General features: G+C 44.2%; 1 protein-coding gene and 1 long non-coding RNA gene across 6 annotated transcripts in view; one reads left to right on the top strand and one right to left on the bottom strand.

The window, feature by feature from the left end:
- Positions 1-2,777: 2,777 nt before the first annotated feature.
- Positions 2,778-12,669, bottom strand: LOC309333446. The gene is made up of 3 exons (XR_014152521.1): positions 12,585-12,669; positions 8,824-8,958; positions 2,778-3,376 (listed from the first exon to the last, which is right to left on the bottom strand). It is a non-coding gene; the product is annotated as an uncharacterized lncRNA (long non-coding RNA).
- The window catches only part of PWWP2A (PWWP domain containing 2A), a 26,541-nt gene continuing 21,114 nt past the window's right edge, over positions 11,789-17,215 (top strand). The window contains exon 1 of one of the 5 annotated variants that reach the window (XM_081846086.1): positions 11,789-12,986. In XM_081846086.1, the coding sequence (XP_081702212.1) occupies positions 12,295-12,986 (692 nt within the window). In that variant the 5' untranslated portion in view covers positions 11,789-12,294. The remainder of the gene's footprint in view (positions 12,987-17,215) is intronic. The other 4 variants (XM_081846085.1, XM_081846084.1, XM_081846083.1 and 1 more) reach the window with 4 other exon arrangements.

Here is a 17,215-nt window from a genome sequence, read left to right as displayed (position 1 = left end):
CATGCTTTAGCAACTGAGCTATCCCAGGTCCAGTATGGACCGGATATGAAAGAGTGGAAGAAAAGTCTCTTGAAGAAGCTTTGTGTACATCCAACAGCTTCTAGAAATTACGGTGGTGTGTGGTTGCCTGCCGTTTAAAAAGAAGTGATGGGGAAACTGTTGCCTTCCAGATGTTGTTGGACTACAGCTCCCACCATCCTCAATAATTTGCCACTCTGGATGGGGCTGAGAGAAATACGAGGCCTACAATATCTTCTGGAGCATCACCAGTTCCCCATCTCTGACTTATGGTTGCCAGGTGGTAAGCTCAACCCTGAGTATCGAAGGGGGTTGGGTTCCAGTTTAAAAAACTTCCTGTGTGTCTGACTCTTGCTTATACAGTGGTACCTCAGGTTAAGTACTTAATTCGTTCTGGAGGTCCATTCTTAACCTGAAACTGTTGTTAACCTGAAGCACTTTAGCTAATGGGGCCTGCCGCTGCGCCGCTGGAGCACGATTTCTGTTTTCATCCTGAAGCAAAGTTCTTAACCCGAGGTACTATTTCTGGGTTAACGGAGTCTGTAACCTGAAGCGTATGTAACTTGAAGCGTATGTAACCTGAGGTACCACTGTAGTGGCTTGTCATCTTTTCTCACAACAACACCTTACACGGAAGTATACTCCACACCCCCACATTCAAAAGTGGTCCCTGAAGTTGTGGAGGGGGAGAGATTTGCTGAAGCAGCCATGTGCTCATAGGGCTCTGAGGCTGCCTCTCTGCTTGCTTTGTGAATTTAACTAGAGAGGCTCCTTTCCCACTATCAGTCTGACACCTCTTGCCAACAATACATTACTCAGCAATTAGCAGAGAGGAAACAGCAAACATTTCAGCACCACAACTGAGAAGCGGATATTTGCAAAATAAAAGGGAAGGCCAGGGAGTGGTTAACATCACTATGGTAACCATGCTGGCTCACATCCTTCTTTTTTTGTGTGCTGGGGGAAAGCTGTATCCCTGTATCCTTTTGCAAATGATCACGCTTTGTGCCCTTCAGAAATGTTCCACTGATTCCTCTGTCAGAAAATTCCCCTAAACTGTAATATGATTGTGCTTTATTATTTTCCCTCTCTTATTTTTTTAGCCCTGAACAGGATGTCCTCCACGTCAGAAATGAAAATGTAAGCTGGCAGCAGTGTTTCTTCAAACTGCAGCACCTAGAAAAAGAGGAGGTGACTGAAGTACCATAAAGTAAAACAGATCTCAAAAGCTTGTTTGTTTGTTTGTTTGTTTGTTTGTTTGTTTGTTTGTTTGTTTGTTTGTTTGTTTTAAGGAAAATAACTCTTCGCACTTCATTTTTTAACACACAAAAATCAAGAGTTTAAAATGGCTGAAATCCTGCTGGGAAGGATAAGAGCTGCCTTGTTGTATCTGACTCATCCCAGTACTTGTGTAGAAAGATGTTTCAAAGTACACAGTGTAACATGAAAGACTACCCACCAGTCTACTGCTTGACAAGTACAGGACATGAACTCATATTTCTCCGTGAGGCACAGACCAGAATGAGGCATCCTCTAAACAAACTGATCTCCTGCCAACCCCTCCCCTTAGCACCCACAATTCAGGTTTCAGCTCTGTATCGGGGCTGCCCATTGACTGTGCTGTACTTTGCACCCATCTCTCAAACGTGGCAGCTGTTTACACATTGTACTTATTAAAACGCAAAACTTCCAATCCAGGGAAGGCACTAGACTAGGTCATCTCTAATCCTCGACTGCTGTGCAGCCACTTTTTATGAAGTCAATAGTTCTTGAAATACTATTTTGTTGGCACATGTAAGGCATAGGAAAATGCCTTGCACCGAGTTAGGCCATTGGTCCATCAAGCTCAGTATTGTCTACACTGAGTGGCAGCAGCTGGACAGACTTCCAAGCAAGGGACTTTCACAGTGCTACCTGGAGATGCCAAAAATTGAACCTGGAGCCTTTTGCATGCACAGTACGTGTTCTGCCACTGCTACAGCCATCCAGATGCAGAGGCAAAGGGCACATGGAATTTCCTTATATGTTGGTATGGTAGGTACCGACATTCTGACATTAAATTATCATGGTTAACATATACACAGGAGGTTTGCCTCTCTTTTTTCGCAAATCTGCTTTGCCTTTAACAGCTGTGTGATTTGCAAAACAGAAAGAACAAGTGAACCTTTTTCTGTTGTTTTTTATTGGTTTTCGGAACACAGAACAGGTCCCCTCCCCAAATGCAGATGAAGTTTTTTTTCCACTACTGCATCTCCATGCTATTGAAATCTCCACCTGTTGAACTTCTTTGCCTCTGGTGTGCTGTTAGAGGCACACAGCTCTGCTTAAAAACTTATTCAGATACAGTTCTTCAGGCTCTGCCTGTCATTGGCTCTGGCTCCACCTACCATTGGGCTTGCTGCCCACTGCCTCACCTGTCCCAATGGGCACAAGCCACCACTATATACTGTGCTTACATATCGTTATAAGAAAAACTGCTCCCTTTCCCTTATGGGTTATTCCAGAGTCTGTATAGAGTCCTTAAGTGGGTTCCCTATCGGTAGGAGAAAACAGAGGCCAACCAGAGTATAATGAGAAGCAAAGCAGCTAGTAAGCCTGATCTTTATTCAAGGAACTGTTGCAACACGGTCCCCACTCCCCACATGCAGGAGGGAGGAGAACCCTGAACAAGTCCGCAAGCCCTCATCTAGACTTTTGAAGTTGCCCACCCTATAGCCCAAAACCACCCCCATAAAACATACATACATCACAGAAGGAGGCAGTCTTGAGTAGAATTCCTGCCTGCCAGGATACCTGACAGTGGTCACTGATTGCATTACCTGGGCAGTCTGGCCATTGTGTGTGTGTGTGTGTGTGAGAGAGAGAGAGAGAGAGAGGGAGAGAGAGAGAGAGAGAGAGTTGGTTAATACTTTAGTTCCTGAATCCAGGTTACAGGCTCATCCTATTCATATACAAATACGCCCTTAAGGCAGAATTTGCAAGCAAAAAGACAATGGGAAGGCTTTCCCCATTTACCTCCCTTCCTGCAGGGGAATATTTGACATTATTGGGAGTGTCAAAATGACTTCAAGATTGCTCTCCCATACTATTTCAGACACACGGATTATATATTCAGATATGTGTGCATTTATGAATATTTATTCTATATATGAGATCTTAAAATTCTTATAATATAAAGTAACCAATTTTAATCTATGACTAAAATATATGCTCCTGAAATAGAGGGCTGCATGGTGAACTCCCAACAGACATTGGAGGAGGTATCCAATGCACTCATTCCGTCAACAGAATGGAACAGAATTCCTGCCTCCTCTTCCCAAATCTGCTACGGAAGTTTGGGGGATTCTCCAGAACAGATCTAAGAGGCATGTGGAGAGAGGAGGAGGGGACGTTTTATTGCCCAGCCTTGTCCTGACAAAACAAATATGTTGTATACGGCACAAGGTTTCTAATGCCCACTTTCCAGAAACAGCACCCCCTCTGCCACAATCTTGAGACAGAAGAATAGTGTCAACGCATGAGCCTCTGAAGATGCATAAAGGACTCTTTGGCTCACTCCTGTGGCTCTAATCTTATCTTGAACAGAATATTAGCCAAGTTTTTTCTTCTTATTTAACTCATATGCAGTGATCTAAAATTTGTATCAGAAAACCTTGGGTCCAGCAATATCTTTGAGCTATACCTCACATCTTCCCTGACCAAAGGCTAAACTGGCTGGGGATTATGGGAGTTGTAGTAATCTGCAGACCCAGTAAGGATGCTAATTGGGAAAAATAAGCCTAAACAGACATGTTGTACATATGATATATAACATTCCCCTCCGTTAAAACACTTAGTGGGAGAAATGGAGAAACTTTGCAGGCCTGTACATCTTACAACCCATCAACCTGAGTTCAGCTCCATAGGTGTGTGAGACCCTATTTTCCGCCAGTCACAGACAGGCAGCAAAAGCAGGGGACAAATTGAGTCCCCAGTGGTGAACATAACTGGCAATGTGTGTCTAGGACTACATTAAAAGAATAGGAGTTCTATGGGGTATCTGATACTGGTATCCTAGATGCGTTATTTTGTATGGAGCAATGTGATCATTTTTGCGCTTATAACTGACATCCTCTCTGCCTTCTTGGTTTACAGAATGTTCTCACTCCCAACAAACTCCCACGTTATGAGGGTTTTCCCAGATTTTTAATGTGGATCAATTGTTCTGCCCCATACTGCTGCCAGCTGACAAGGGTGGGTGGTGGGGATAGCCCCCTAAACAAACCTGGCCAACTCTTCTACAGAAATGTGCAAGGGAAACTCTTCACTGCATGGAGATAATAAACATCACCTGCCAACATGTGTACAAGCTTCTGTTAAAAGAACAGCTATGTTGGCTGCCTAGGTGAAAAGTTGGCCTGTGCCGTTTGCATCCTATTAGGCTGGAGAAGCATCCAAGGCCATCAGGCATTCAGGTAATTTACATGTCTGAAAGTACTTGTCAGCCATTAGTTGCAAAATTACATCAGAGACAGGAGGGCGCATTCCATTTGTTATCCTTCTTGAGTGATCAATTGAGGCCTTTCTAGGTAAAGCATAAGAGGGATATGGCTCCAGGCTCTGTCACTGTCATACAGCAGAGTAAAGGTCTTTTGAAAAGGGGAGTCAGACTACATAACACTCCATCTCTCATTCTCTCTCTGTCAGCCATCTGGCTGCCCACCCACCTACTCCTGAATCCTTACAGTGCAAAGCAAGGTTCTCATTAAGCTGTGTAAATACGATGTACGTTAAGATATGCAAATACATACTAACAACACTTTGAGACTGTGTGTGCCCACCCTCCTGCAAATGATACATGACTAGCTTCTCCACACTGAACAAAAATACCTCTGGAGATGCTGAGAGATTATGGTGTGAGTGAATTAGCTTTGCTAGCCACACAGTGTCTTTTGCGCAGCAAAATTGGTTGGGTTTTAAGTGATGTATGAGTGGATCTACAGAGCTGTCAATGATAATTCACAGAACATTCTGGAATGCTGACAGATAAAATGTTTGGGTAATAGCATTGGAAGGCTGAAGGTGCTATACCAGGCATAGGCAAACTTGGCCCTCCAGATGTTTTGGGACTACAACTCCCATGATCCCTAGCTAACAGGACCAGTGGTCAGGGATGATGGGAATTGTAGTCCCAAAACATCTGGAGGGCTGAGTTTGCCTATGCCTGTGCTGTACAGTCAAAAAGTGAGATACTAACTAAGGCAGTCTTGGCCAAAATGGTGATGTTCTTGGACTCCATCAGACCCAACTGGAGATCTTTTGGGTGACCAGAGGTATGGAAATATGCCTGTAGTCTCTGCTCCTGTTTACTATCTGACACTTTATTATCATTTTACAAGTGAGGCTGAGAAACAGTGGTCCCATTTATATGCCACATTCTAGGGCTTTCCCCCTTTCTCTTCCCTGCCATGAACCTCCTGAAATTGGTTTGGAGGGTTTCAGGAGAACCCCCAGAACAGTGTGAGGGCGGGGGGAGACATGGAGGCGTCATTCCATCAGCACAAGCTGAAATGTTTGAGCTGATGGAACTGGAAGAACACAATGTTGAATTTCTCCCTACCCAATGTAGTCTGAGTAGAACTTTGTTGGGTACAACCTTTTATTTCTAATTTTGCATATAAACTAGCCTGTACAAATTGTATGTAATTCTATGCCTGCTTCCTCTTTTTTAGCAATGTATAAGTGGCCAACCTTTGTGAAGCCCACAGCACAGCACCCTTTCATGCACTATAGTAATATAGGTCAGAATCCAAAGAACAATTTTAGGCAAGGCCATGTTTTTGGCATACTCAATAGGATTGCTGACCTTTTCTCTTCTTCTCTGAACCACAAGCCCATATCCATATGGCTGTGCTATATGTCAAGATGCTTTTGAATCAGATTCAAAAATATGGCATGGAGGGCTGCGGTTTGAGAAACGGGAACTCAAAGCTGCCTTGAGTGTGTGGAGCCAATTGCAGACTTTGTTACAACCTGGCCATCACACATCCGTTTAACCTTACAATTTTTCAAATTCATTTAGAGATTCTGGCATATGTGAGGCTAAATTTTACAGAGAGTTTCATGCAACCTTAGCAAAACAACGAAGGGAAACTGAACACAACACAGGCCTGGGGTTATCAGCAGTCACAATGGCACACTTGAAGACTTTGCCTGGCACCTGTGAAACCTCTCAGTCCTTTCCCCTCTCCTTGCCCGCTTATTATCAGGTGGAAAGAGCCATTCCCTTCCCCAACTCCTGAAAAGCTCATAAAGGGGAAAGAGGAAGTGGAAAGAGCATCTCTCTCTCTCAACCACTTCCTCTTTCAACTCAATGTGCTATTCAAGACACATCAGCACCTGAGAAGCTAAACAGAAAATGGAGCAACAGTAGGAAGGAAAGAGGGGAGGAAGGGAAAGGCAAGTGGTCTCAGTGAGTGGAAGTAGGGAAACAGAATTGCCAGAGGGGAACCAGTGGGATGCCACAAAACTCGGGGGGGGGGGGGGAGAGAGATTGAGAGAGAGAGCGAGAGCGAGAGAGAGAGAGAGAGAGCGCGCGCGCCTCGGCCCTCCAGGTGTTTTAAGACTACAATTCCCATCATCCCTGACCACTGGTCCTGCTAGCCAGGGATCATGGGAGTTGTAAGCCAAAAAACATCTAGAGGGCCGAGGTTGAGGAAGCCTGTACTAACTCAATCAGGGGTATCTCTGTGAATGCAATAAGGTTGCTGGAGAGGGAAAGAAATAATAACAGATTACTAAATTTAAAAAAAACAACCTGTGTGTGTGTGTGTGAGAGAGAGAGAGAGAGAGAGAGAGAGAGAGAGAAAGAGAGAGAGAGAGAGAGCTAGAGGGAAGAGAAACAGCCTTGCCACTTTAAAAAAGAAGTGTGACTTCATCAGTCCCACAGGTGCACCTTAGTGGGGGATCACTCAGGCTACAAAGATGAAAAAGATGTAAGGCACCTTGAGCAAACAAAGAAGTGGGATAAAAGGACTTAGATAAATAGAATTTTATAAAATGTAACATTTTTAAAAAGTTTTTATCATAATGGCACTATCATGGAATGGGAAGGATTTGTGTCGTTCATCAACAGTGGTGAGAAAGGCATTGTCCAGTAAATGCCTTCCACTCGCACAGTCACATTCCAAAGTGCACTCAGGCTTGCAATAAACTCACACCTTAACAGGGAGGAAAGCATTTTGCCAGTGATAAAATTAGTGATGTCCTCATAACTGAAGTACAGCCTTGGGGAAAGGCATTGAGAGCCCATGTAAAGCTGATTAACAACTGCATAGTTATTAAACAAGGTAACAAGATACAGGGGGTTGAACTAGACTAGATGAACCTTGGGGTCCCTTCCAATTCTATGATTCTAACTCCATCGTCTGGAATAACTTTAGTATCTATTGGCCCCTGCTCTGCCATGGCACTACAATCTTGTTTTTCTTTGGCTTTCGAATTACACAGATACCCTTTCCTGAACATAAAAACATCTTGCCTGCCTTAAACTACCAAAATGTAGAATATAATCCCTTAATTCTGCAATGAAGAACAGCAAAAGAGGCTTGAGCCAAGGAGTCAGCCTCTTTTCTTTTGGCCTTAGGCCCACCCCCGTCCGTCCGTCCGTCCATTGTCCTCCCTGGCCAAGGGCGGGTCAAAGACCAGCTCAAGCAGGTGGGTGGCACCCGCCCAGGTGAGCCCCGCTCCATGCTGCAAACCCTGCCCACCTGTGGTGAAGGGAGGGTGAATATTGTTATGCTAAACACAGGTGTTACATCTGGGTCTATGGGCCATTGACAGTCAATTGGGATCTTTTCATTATAACACAGTCAGCATTCTGAAAAGAATTAGTCCTTTATCAATCATGATTTAAAGGACCACAGTCAAAGTATAATCTGAAATTTTTGAAAAGCTTGCAATACTTTTTTGACAAAATGTAAACAAAATAAATACAATCCCTTAATAGTCACGGGAAAGCAAAAGCTTTAGAAGCTTTGTGGAGATTAATAGTTTTGTTTTAATATTTGTCTATTGCAAAGAAGTAAAGATTAAAAGAAAGGGAGCCACAGGAATGCCACATCCAGTAGCCAGTGGAGTGCAGTGGCTCTTTCTACTCAGACAGCTTCTTGTATACTCAAAATGGATGGTCTTCCCTGGCAAGCTATGAGAGCAATCCACCAACCACTACTGCCATGAACCCCACCTTCATGTCTGTGGTACTAAAAACAGCATTTTATGGATATATACAATAAGGCCTTGTCTACACAAAGATGAATTTTAATACCAGTGAAATATCTCCAAGGCACTGTTATACAGTATCTACTTGGCACTGGTCCACAACAACACACTTGTGATCAGATTTGTGACCAGAAGGAACCTAACAGGAAACAGTTATTATAGAACAGCAGACTTATCACCTTTGTGTTGCAGAATGCTTATATCTTCCACATTTCTAACACTTATGGAGAAGCAAAAGAAAACGGGGGAAAGGGCGTTATGAAACATGCAAATTAACCTGCACCAAGGAGTGGACAAAACAGTCAGTTAGACCAAGACACATCACTGCAGCTGGTAATTTAAAATCACTCACTGAACAAATCTGTCTCCTAAAACAATTTAAATCAAAAATCCCAACTACTTATCCCATGGCCAAGAAAGCTGCATATCTTCCCCATATATATGGTCCAAAACAAGGAAGGGTATATTTCTTAGTATACAAATGTGGGCTTAAATTCAGTCTGCAGTTCACAGTCAGGCATCTCGCATAAGGGGATATATACCTACCATATGGTCCCTAGCCAAAGGGCAGAACAGTTGGATAAACAAGGGCACAGCAGCTGCAAAAAAAAAAAAAAAAAAGGCAGGTACTCCATTGGAAATATTGAATCACTCCTTTGCTCCATGTATCGATTAGCTGATCTGATGATTTAAAAAAAAATACAAGCAAAAATTATGATAGTCATTAGAGGCACATATCTTGACATTAGTACTTATTTCTTGATTGACCCAGAGATTAAGCAATGTAACAAATGTTCTCTCTGATGTTTGTTTGTTTACTTTTGTCATGAAAGATGCACCAGTGATGCATATATAAGCTCTTGCTGGTGCTGTCTTCAAGGGGGATGGGATAATAGCAGAAACTTTGCAGGTTGGAAGCTATGAGACTGTTATTGTATTGTAGCTCTATTACAACTGGCATACTTAGATAGTATTAAGAAATATGGCATTGAGTTGATATTATGCTTCCTGAACATTTTAGTATGTTATATTAAACTGTCACCAACCATTACATGGCAACAGCCATTCCATCAGGCTGTCGCAGACGAGAGAAGATAAGAAATGCAGTCAGAGCCACCATCTGCTCTGCTGAGAAGCCAGGCTCTTCCCCTCCATTAACTGTCATCTAGTAGCAACCATTACAGAAGGCTGCAGTTGGGAGAGGGAAGAGAAGGGATGCATGAGCCCTCCATGGAGACACAGCTGAGAGACCAGCAACATTTGGTGCCTCCTCTCCTTGAACCTTTCCACTGCAACTGGTCATTTGAATAATTTGTAACTCGGAAGTATCCAAGTTTGTTCCCCGACTTCCTGCCTCCTGAGTCCTCCCACCCCCAACATAATCTTCCAAGCAAGTCTTATAAAGTATATCCACTATCTGATTACATTGCATGCTCTTGCCATTATGTAGGGTGGTGTTGGTAGCTGCTTGTCCATCTTATCTATGCAATGTCATCAGGTAATGCTCTTTTGCAAATGCCATGATGTGTAAGAACAATAATCTCAAAGGGCAACATCTCTGATGTCTTCATCTATTTCTAGACAGCTAAGTAACCTGGATCAGCAGGGGCTCCTTATAGGCTGAACACAGTGAGACCACAGTATTCTCTCCCTCTGTTTAACACACAAGCCTATGGCATTTTGATTCCAGTTGTCTGAATTCATTTTCTTTGGTTCATACAAGTTCTTTCAGTGAAACATGTGAAAGCATTACATGTGTTAATTTTGTTGTGGGTTAGTGAGGGCCCTTTGATGTGTGCTATTGCGGGAACGGTATATGTGCCTTTTATTTCATACTTGTGTCCCCCTAGAAGTTACTCTTGCTGTTTTATGTAGCACAACTAGCATATACAGGTGCTGTCGAAAGTAGCATAAATAAAATGAGAAAGGGCAAAGGTAGGTGTGTTGATCCAAAATAAAATTAAAAGCCCAGGTTCCCATTTATTAGGCTAACCAAAATGTCATAAAATAGTGTGCACATATAGCTAGATCACAAGTAGCCAGGATGGTGCCCTCCAGACATTGCTGGACTACAACTCTCATCAGCCTCAGCCAAGCATGGCCATTTGTGAGGGCCAATGGGAGTTATAGATTGGGACACACTGGCTGCCCCAACCTACCGATAGATGTTAAAAAGGATGGGGAGACTGTTGGTGTTACAAGTCTGTATATTGAAGCATGTGAGCAGCTAGCAGATACTCAGAAAGGAATCTTTTGGATAGCTTATTATCTACCTTTCTCCTCAGTGGGTGAGGGGAAACAAAAGGGAAAGAGGAAGGGAAGAGGAGGAGCTGATAAAACAATTACATAAGAGTGATCAGGGTAACAAAGGAAGAATGTAAGCAAATGCAGCATCAAAATGCCATGCTGGGTACAAGTGGATTAGCAGGAACAGAGTTTGGTTTCTAGTATATCACATGGAGATTCTTTTAGGAATGCAGAATCAGGGCATTGTTGTGCAAAGTATCCTCATCATCTTCAGCTTCTTTCAGGCAGAAGGGGGTCTGGTTATGAGCAAATTGCTCCCAAAATTTTGGCAGTAGGGCAGGAGTATTTGTGTTAACTTTTCCCTCATCTGTCTCACTCCACCTCTTCAAACATTTTTATGAACATGAACAGACAACCCATTTATACCCTTGTTCATAATGTGGATGCTGTTCTGCAGGCAGTTGTAATGGTTTAGGAGGCATAGCAGTGTTTTCATGAGAACTATTTAATCCCTCAACTTTGGAGAAGCAGAGGAAAAAGCAGTTGCATTAGGATTCAAAAAACTTAAGAGAGTACCCCACAAAATGAAGCAGCGGACCAGAATATCACTATTAGACCTGAAGATGTGTGTGGGTAGGGAGGAATATACCTACCTGCAAATACTGATGTGACCTAAAAGGCTTTTATTTTAACTAACCCCCACCCCAGCCCAGTTCCTGTAGCCAACCTTTCACAATGCAGATTCTAGGAAAAGCTTGAAAGCTGGCCCTTACCAAATGACATTTTGAAGGGGGCAAGAAAAGGAACACTGCTTGCGTTTTATGCTTAAAACTTAAAATTTTTGAACTTGATTTTTTTTTTTTAAAGGAATTTATTATTGACAGGTTGCCTTCCTTTCTGCATAAACACCACAGAATTTAGAGTAAGATCTTGCCGTTTTCACCTTCTCCCAGAACCAGCTTTCCCCAGTTGCAGGCAGCCTTCCTCGAAGAAGTATGGGCAATTTCTGAAGTCCCAAGATTTTATCTCACTTTTCTTTCTTTTGCCATACTGGTTGCTAGGAAGCTGACGCTACTTAGCAAGCCCCTTTCCAATTAATTGGTTGGTTTTTGCCAGCACCGAGGATAGCAAGCATAAATTCCTGTTTTATTTATTTATTTATTTATGGTTTCGGGGTTTCTCTGCTCCCCTTTCACTCAAGTCACGTTGCGTGTTCCCTTTCCCTACCTATTGCGCTGTAGTTTTGTTAAAAAAAGATTAAAAAAAAAGAAAAATCCTGCCTGCACCGTCAACTGAGCGAGTGGACGGGAGGCTCGCCTCTATTACCTCCTCCGAGCTCCTTATGAAGCCCCACCAAGCCCCTAAACCCACGGCTTCTGCCTCGCTCCTAACCAGCATTTCACCAGACATTCCCCAGGACCAATAAGCAACTTCAGCGAAGTGGGCGGGCCTATATTCTACCCCCCGCCCCCACGAATAGGCGAAGAGCTGCTCATTAACCTGCCCCTTTTGATCTTTGTCGACACAGATACCAGTAGCCCCACCCCTAATTCCTCTTCCTGCCCTCGAGATCAACGTCCCCTTCTCGCGGCCAATGGGAAGTTCCTCCTTCCCTTGATGGACATCCCCTGCTTCCAATAAGCGCTTTCGAGCGGCAAGGTCCTCGCCCCCCAGTAGGCGGCGTCCCCCTCCCTTGCCAGGCGGGCGAAGAAGGCCGCGGTTATCGATCCCGCTGCTGACTAGAGGGAGGAGGAAGCATCAGCAGAGAAAATGGCGGCCGTGGCTGCGACTGCGGCGGTGCCGGGTGATGGTGGAGCCGGCGAGGCCGAGCCCATCCCGGGCAGCGAGGCCGGCGCAGACCCGCTCCCGGCTGGCACTCAGGCCGCCGTGGAGTCGGCGGTGCTCGACGCCCGGGAGGAGCCCGAGCCAGCCCCGGGGGGAGAGGCCGAGGAGCCGCCGCCGCCGCCGCCCGGGAGCCCAGCGGGGACCCGAGACCTGCCGCAGGCCCAGCCCAGCCCGGAGCCCGTCGGAGGGTCGCCTCAGCCGCCCTGCCCGCTCACCGCGGAGCTCTCCGAGCTCCCCCCCGGCGAGGAGGCGGAGGGACAAGGCGGAGGGGAGCAGCCGCCCTGCTTGCCGCTGTCGCCGCCGCCGCCGCCGCCTGCAGCTGGGGGCCCCGCGGGGCCGGAGCCCGGAGAGGAACCGCCCCGGCCGGAGGAGGAGGAGCCGGATGCTGCCGCCGCGGCCGTTGCGAAGCAGCCGGAGCTCGCTGCGCCCGCGGAGCAGGCGGCGGCCGCTGGAGGAGAGGAGGAGGAAGCGGCGGCGGCGGCGGCGGCGGCGGCGGTGCTGCTGCCCGGCTCGGAGGTGCTGGTCACCCTGGATCACATCATCGAGGACGCGCTGGTGGTGTCTTTCCGATTCGGGAAGAAGCTTTTTTCCGGGGTCCTCATGGATCTTTCCAAGAGGTGAGAGAGGCTGTCCGGTGTTTTACAGGAGGGAGACCCACCCTCCGCCGCCCTTCTCAGTCTCTCCTCCCAACTTTCTTTCTGGAGGTGGTGCCCTCTCGGCATCTGGGGGGTGGCTGCGTTAGATGAGGAGGTGGGTGAGCCACGAGGTGTTTGGTTTTATGGCTCCGCCAAGAGGGCGAAAGTGCCCTGTTGCAAAGGGCCTCGTGGTGTGCTTCAGAGCTCTGCCTTCCTGCCTCTGATCCATGCAAGCAGGGAAGAGGTTTTCCCTCGCCCTCGAATTCCAACGTGATCTGTAGCCTACCACTACAATATTCTTTGCCTTTATTTAGGTAACCCCCCCCCCCAATTTTGATTCCTCACGAAGTTTAGAAGGTGGGTTGGGAGGGGAACAGGCTGACCCGTCTGGACAGGGATCAAAAATTGGGGAGACTTCTCCTTCTTGGTAGCAAAAAGTTGGACCATAGTTCCTACTAGTTTGCTACTGATGCATAAATATGCAGTGATTTTATTTATACAGTGCTGTATTATGAAAATTTCAAGACAATATGGTCCTATCCATAATGGCTTGGGGCTCATATTTGTTTTCCAGTTACTTAAGATATTTGAATTCACCTTCACCTTATTCTTCTAACTTCAGAAGCAGTCAGCCTTCATGCTGGAAAAAAGTTGTGTGACAAGGTTGTATGTTGCTACAGCTTCACATATTGGGAAGTCACAGTGAGAATTGGCTAAATGTTTCATGGTCCCAGGCTTTAAAATAGTCACCCTATTCATAAGTTAAAAGGCACACTTTTTCCCACTACATACTGTGTATTGATTTTCCTTCTGGGCATAGAGAGAGGCCATGTCGAACAGACTTTATGTAGAGGTTGTATCATAGTTTACAATCTTGGAGTGAATTTCTAGACACATCTTCATTATGGCTTTCCTGAGGGTGAATTAGGACAGGGGAAATGAATGTCTAGCCTATAGATGGTGTACTTGCTTGTAGAGAATGTGCTAAAAGTAAACCTAAGTAAACCTCAGCATACAAAGGGGGGGGGGTTGTAATTCTTCCTATTCTACTTCTGTGAGAGGATAATATTTGGGTGTGGCCTGGCCAGGGTATTCTGTGGGCTGACCTGCTGAACTGGGACTTTAACTTGGTTCCAAATCTAGCTTTGCCCATTCAAATGCATGTCCTTACCTTAAAACAGAAACTCTAGAATTGCCTTACCCAACATTATGCTCTTCAGCTGTTCTGAACTACAATTCCTATCAACTCCAGCCATCATGTTTAATGGTCAGAGATGATTGCAGTTGTAGACCAAAGCATTTGGAGAGTAGGTTGCAGGAGGCTGTTCTAGAGCAGTGCTCCTAACCTTGGGTCTCCAGCTATTTTTGGACTACAACTCCCATCATCCCTAGCTAGCAAGACCAGTGACCAGGAATGATGGGAATTGTAGCCTGAAAACAGCTGGAGACCCAAGGTTGGGAAACACTGTTCTAGAGTGTATGTTTTAAAGTAAGGATAAGCATATGAAAACGTTATGAAACATGAAGTAACTAACTACCTGTACAGAATTTCATATATAGATTATATAAAACTTTCTTGGATTTCATAGAATTTTTTGCTGCTGGTTAGTAGGCTGTTTTGGTGTAGAACATACCCGTTTTTATCATCTTCATATAAATAATGATACAGTGTGTGCACTTAACTGCTTCTTGAGTAGATAAAGGGGGCAATTTACGGTAGCTCTAGCTCAAAACATGAGGAGGGCACCATTTGGCAAAGGCATGGTGGCTGCTTGTACACCAGTTATGGGATACATGCAGCCATATGGAGGACTAGTTGCACGTAGAGTTTGGCTGTGGGGTGTAATCTCCTCTCCACTGTGCACATTGCCAATAGTTTACAGGGTGTCTTTAAAAACATATTTGCTGTGGAAAATGTGCCATGCCTTGCTACAGATAACCAGGTTGCCATATGGCTTTATGTGTTTCATGATGAATTTGCTGCATGGTGCTTGCTTGTAAACAGTCTGTTTTATCCAGTCTACCTTGGTAGAGATGATGTGCTTGCTCATAGTGAATAAGCTAAAGGTATCAGTCCTTTAATGCTTTAATTTGTTTATTCTTGGACTTTGAATATGTGGTTGGGTGTCTTACCTTACATTTTCTTTTTCAGGTATGGAGTCCTGATATGCTGAAAGAGTCAAGTAGGGGTGGAAAACAAAGCAACATCTATGTTGGCTTAGTTTAGATGGAAAGAGCAAAACACAAACCTATAAAAGCAAGAAGCTGAAATTGTCAGCAGGTTATTTCACAGTAATTGTATATTGTTTAAGTAGTATTTTGATTGCCAGCTTGTTTACTCTGGTATATTTCTTCAAGTAGTATTGACATTTTGTTTATTATTTTAACAACGAAATAGAATAGTTTGCTCTTTGTTGTGGAGAGCAAACTAAAGTGGTATGTTGGGTGGGTTATAATAAAGAGTAGAGGTTCAGAATAGATTTGGTAGGGATGATTAGTTCATTCAGCCCTTTCTAAAATTTATTCTCTTACAAGTTAAAAAGACCTATAATAGTTAGAATTGTAATGAAACTTTGACCCAGTTTGCATGTGACACTAGAACAAAGTTGTAACAGTACTGTACGTGCACAAGCCTCCATGAGTTCAGGCAAAGCATGGAGCTAATTTCTCTCTTTCTCCACCCCACACAGCTGTGGAGATGGCTTCTGCAAATTTGGTTTCATGGTTAGTGTTACATAAGAACCAGGAATCCTGGGTTGTTGTTTTTTTACAAACAATGGTTAGTTTCTAAACAAGCCAACTTCAAACCATAGGGTAAGAATATAGTTTGTTAGTTTGTTTAATTAACTATCCATTGTTTGCTGTAAAACCAGCATCCCTGGTTCTCTGAAAGATTATTTGAAAGTAAAACTAAACTTAGCAGATGCCTGCCAACCCTATCCCAGGCTTCATCTGTGGAATACATGAGTACTGTACTCACTTGGTTTAGTGTTATCTATGAATGCAGCCATTAACTCTGCATACAGTTATGGAAGATGGTGTGATGAAACTCAAACTTTATTCATAGTGCATCTTTCAAAGCTAACATTGTGCATCACTTATCAGTGCATTTATTTATTTTTATTCCACTTTTTGGACTGTTGTCTTCTAAAACCGCTCACATGGTTTTTGTTTTTTTTTTAAATGGGTCCATCTATCAGGCTTATAAACTAAAAAGACAAGATACAGAAGGGAAGGGGAGTAGAAGAAAAAGGTACAGGAGAGATCAGTCTTCAAGGCCAGAACAAAGTGCAGAGCTATGAGCATTTAGATGTAATCCAGGGCAGGCTGATCTTCTCTTGCTGGTGTTCTTGCTTGAAAGCAGCTGGTGGATCTTGTTCCTTTGACCAGAGGATGGGAGGGAGAGTCCTTTTCCCTTACTCTGCATTCCATTAACAGCAGGCAGTTGAAGCAAAGTGTTCTTTCTGAGAGGAGGAAGCAAGCAGGCAAGCTCCCTGCAGCTGCTCCTTCTCTGGTTAATGGATGAGGCCATAGTGCCTAAGAATTGACCAGGTATATTTGGTTATCTTGATCTGGCACTTTACTGCTTTTGTGCATTTGAGATACAAAAAAAAAAAAAAAAACTGCACAGCAACTAAAACAGTTGAATATTCTGGACTTATTCAAATATCTTTGTTTTTAGTGTTGCCTCCTAAAATTAATAGATTTAGAGTTGCCCTCCCTTCTTTCCTATGTATGGTTCAGCAGTTTAGAATAATGCAGATAAATCATTTTCCATCATAACTTTAAGGGTGCATAAAACCATTGTGTGGGGAAATCAAAATGTGTAATAAGGGACAACCTTACCCCCCCAAAATACTGTGGTATCTACTTTTATGATCAGGGTGAGACCTGAACATAATTTGAATTTAAGAAATAATGTTCCAAAGTACAATTAACTCAGAATTTACATGTGTTTGTTGAAATCACACAAATTAAATGCATGGAAGGCATACAGGTTAAAAGTTCTTTTTGTACAGGATTTTTCTGGCACAGAAATTGCTTTTAAGCTGTCTGCCTTGCTTACCAGGCTCTGCGAGGCTCTTGCAAGATCTCAGACAATCCTGCAAGATCTGTGCAGGGGGTAGCAGCCGAGTACACTTCCACTGGGCCTCGGAGAGCTAAGCTAAGCTGGCTAGCGTGCCCCGCCAGGGTCCAGCTGCCTTTTTGTT

The sequence above is a fragment of the Podarcis erhardii genome, assembly GCF_964252035.2.
Source record: "Podarcis erhardii genome assembly, chromosome: 2".
Classification (NCBI taxonomy): Eukaryota; Metazoa; Chordata; class Lepidosauria; order Squamata; family Lacertidae; genus Podarcis; species Podarcis erhardii.
Note: the sequence above shows the minus strand (reverse complement) of the source record. Positions and strands in the feature narration are given on the sequence as shown.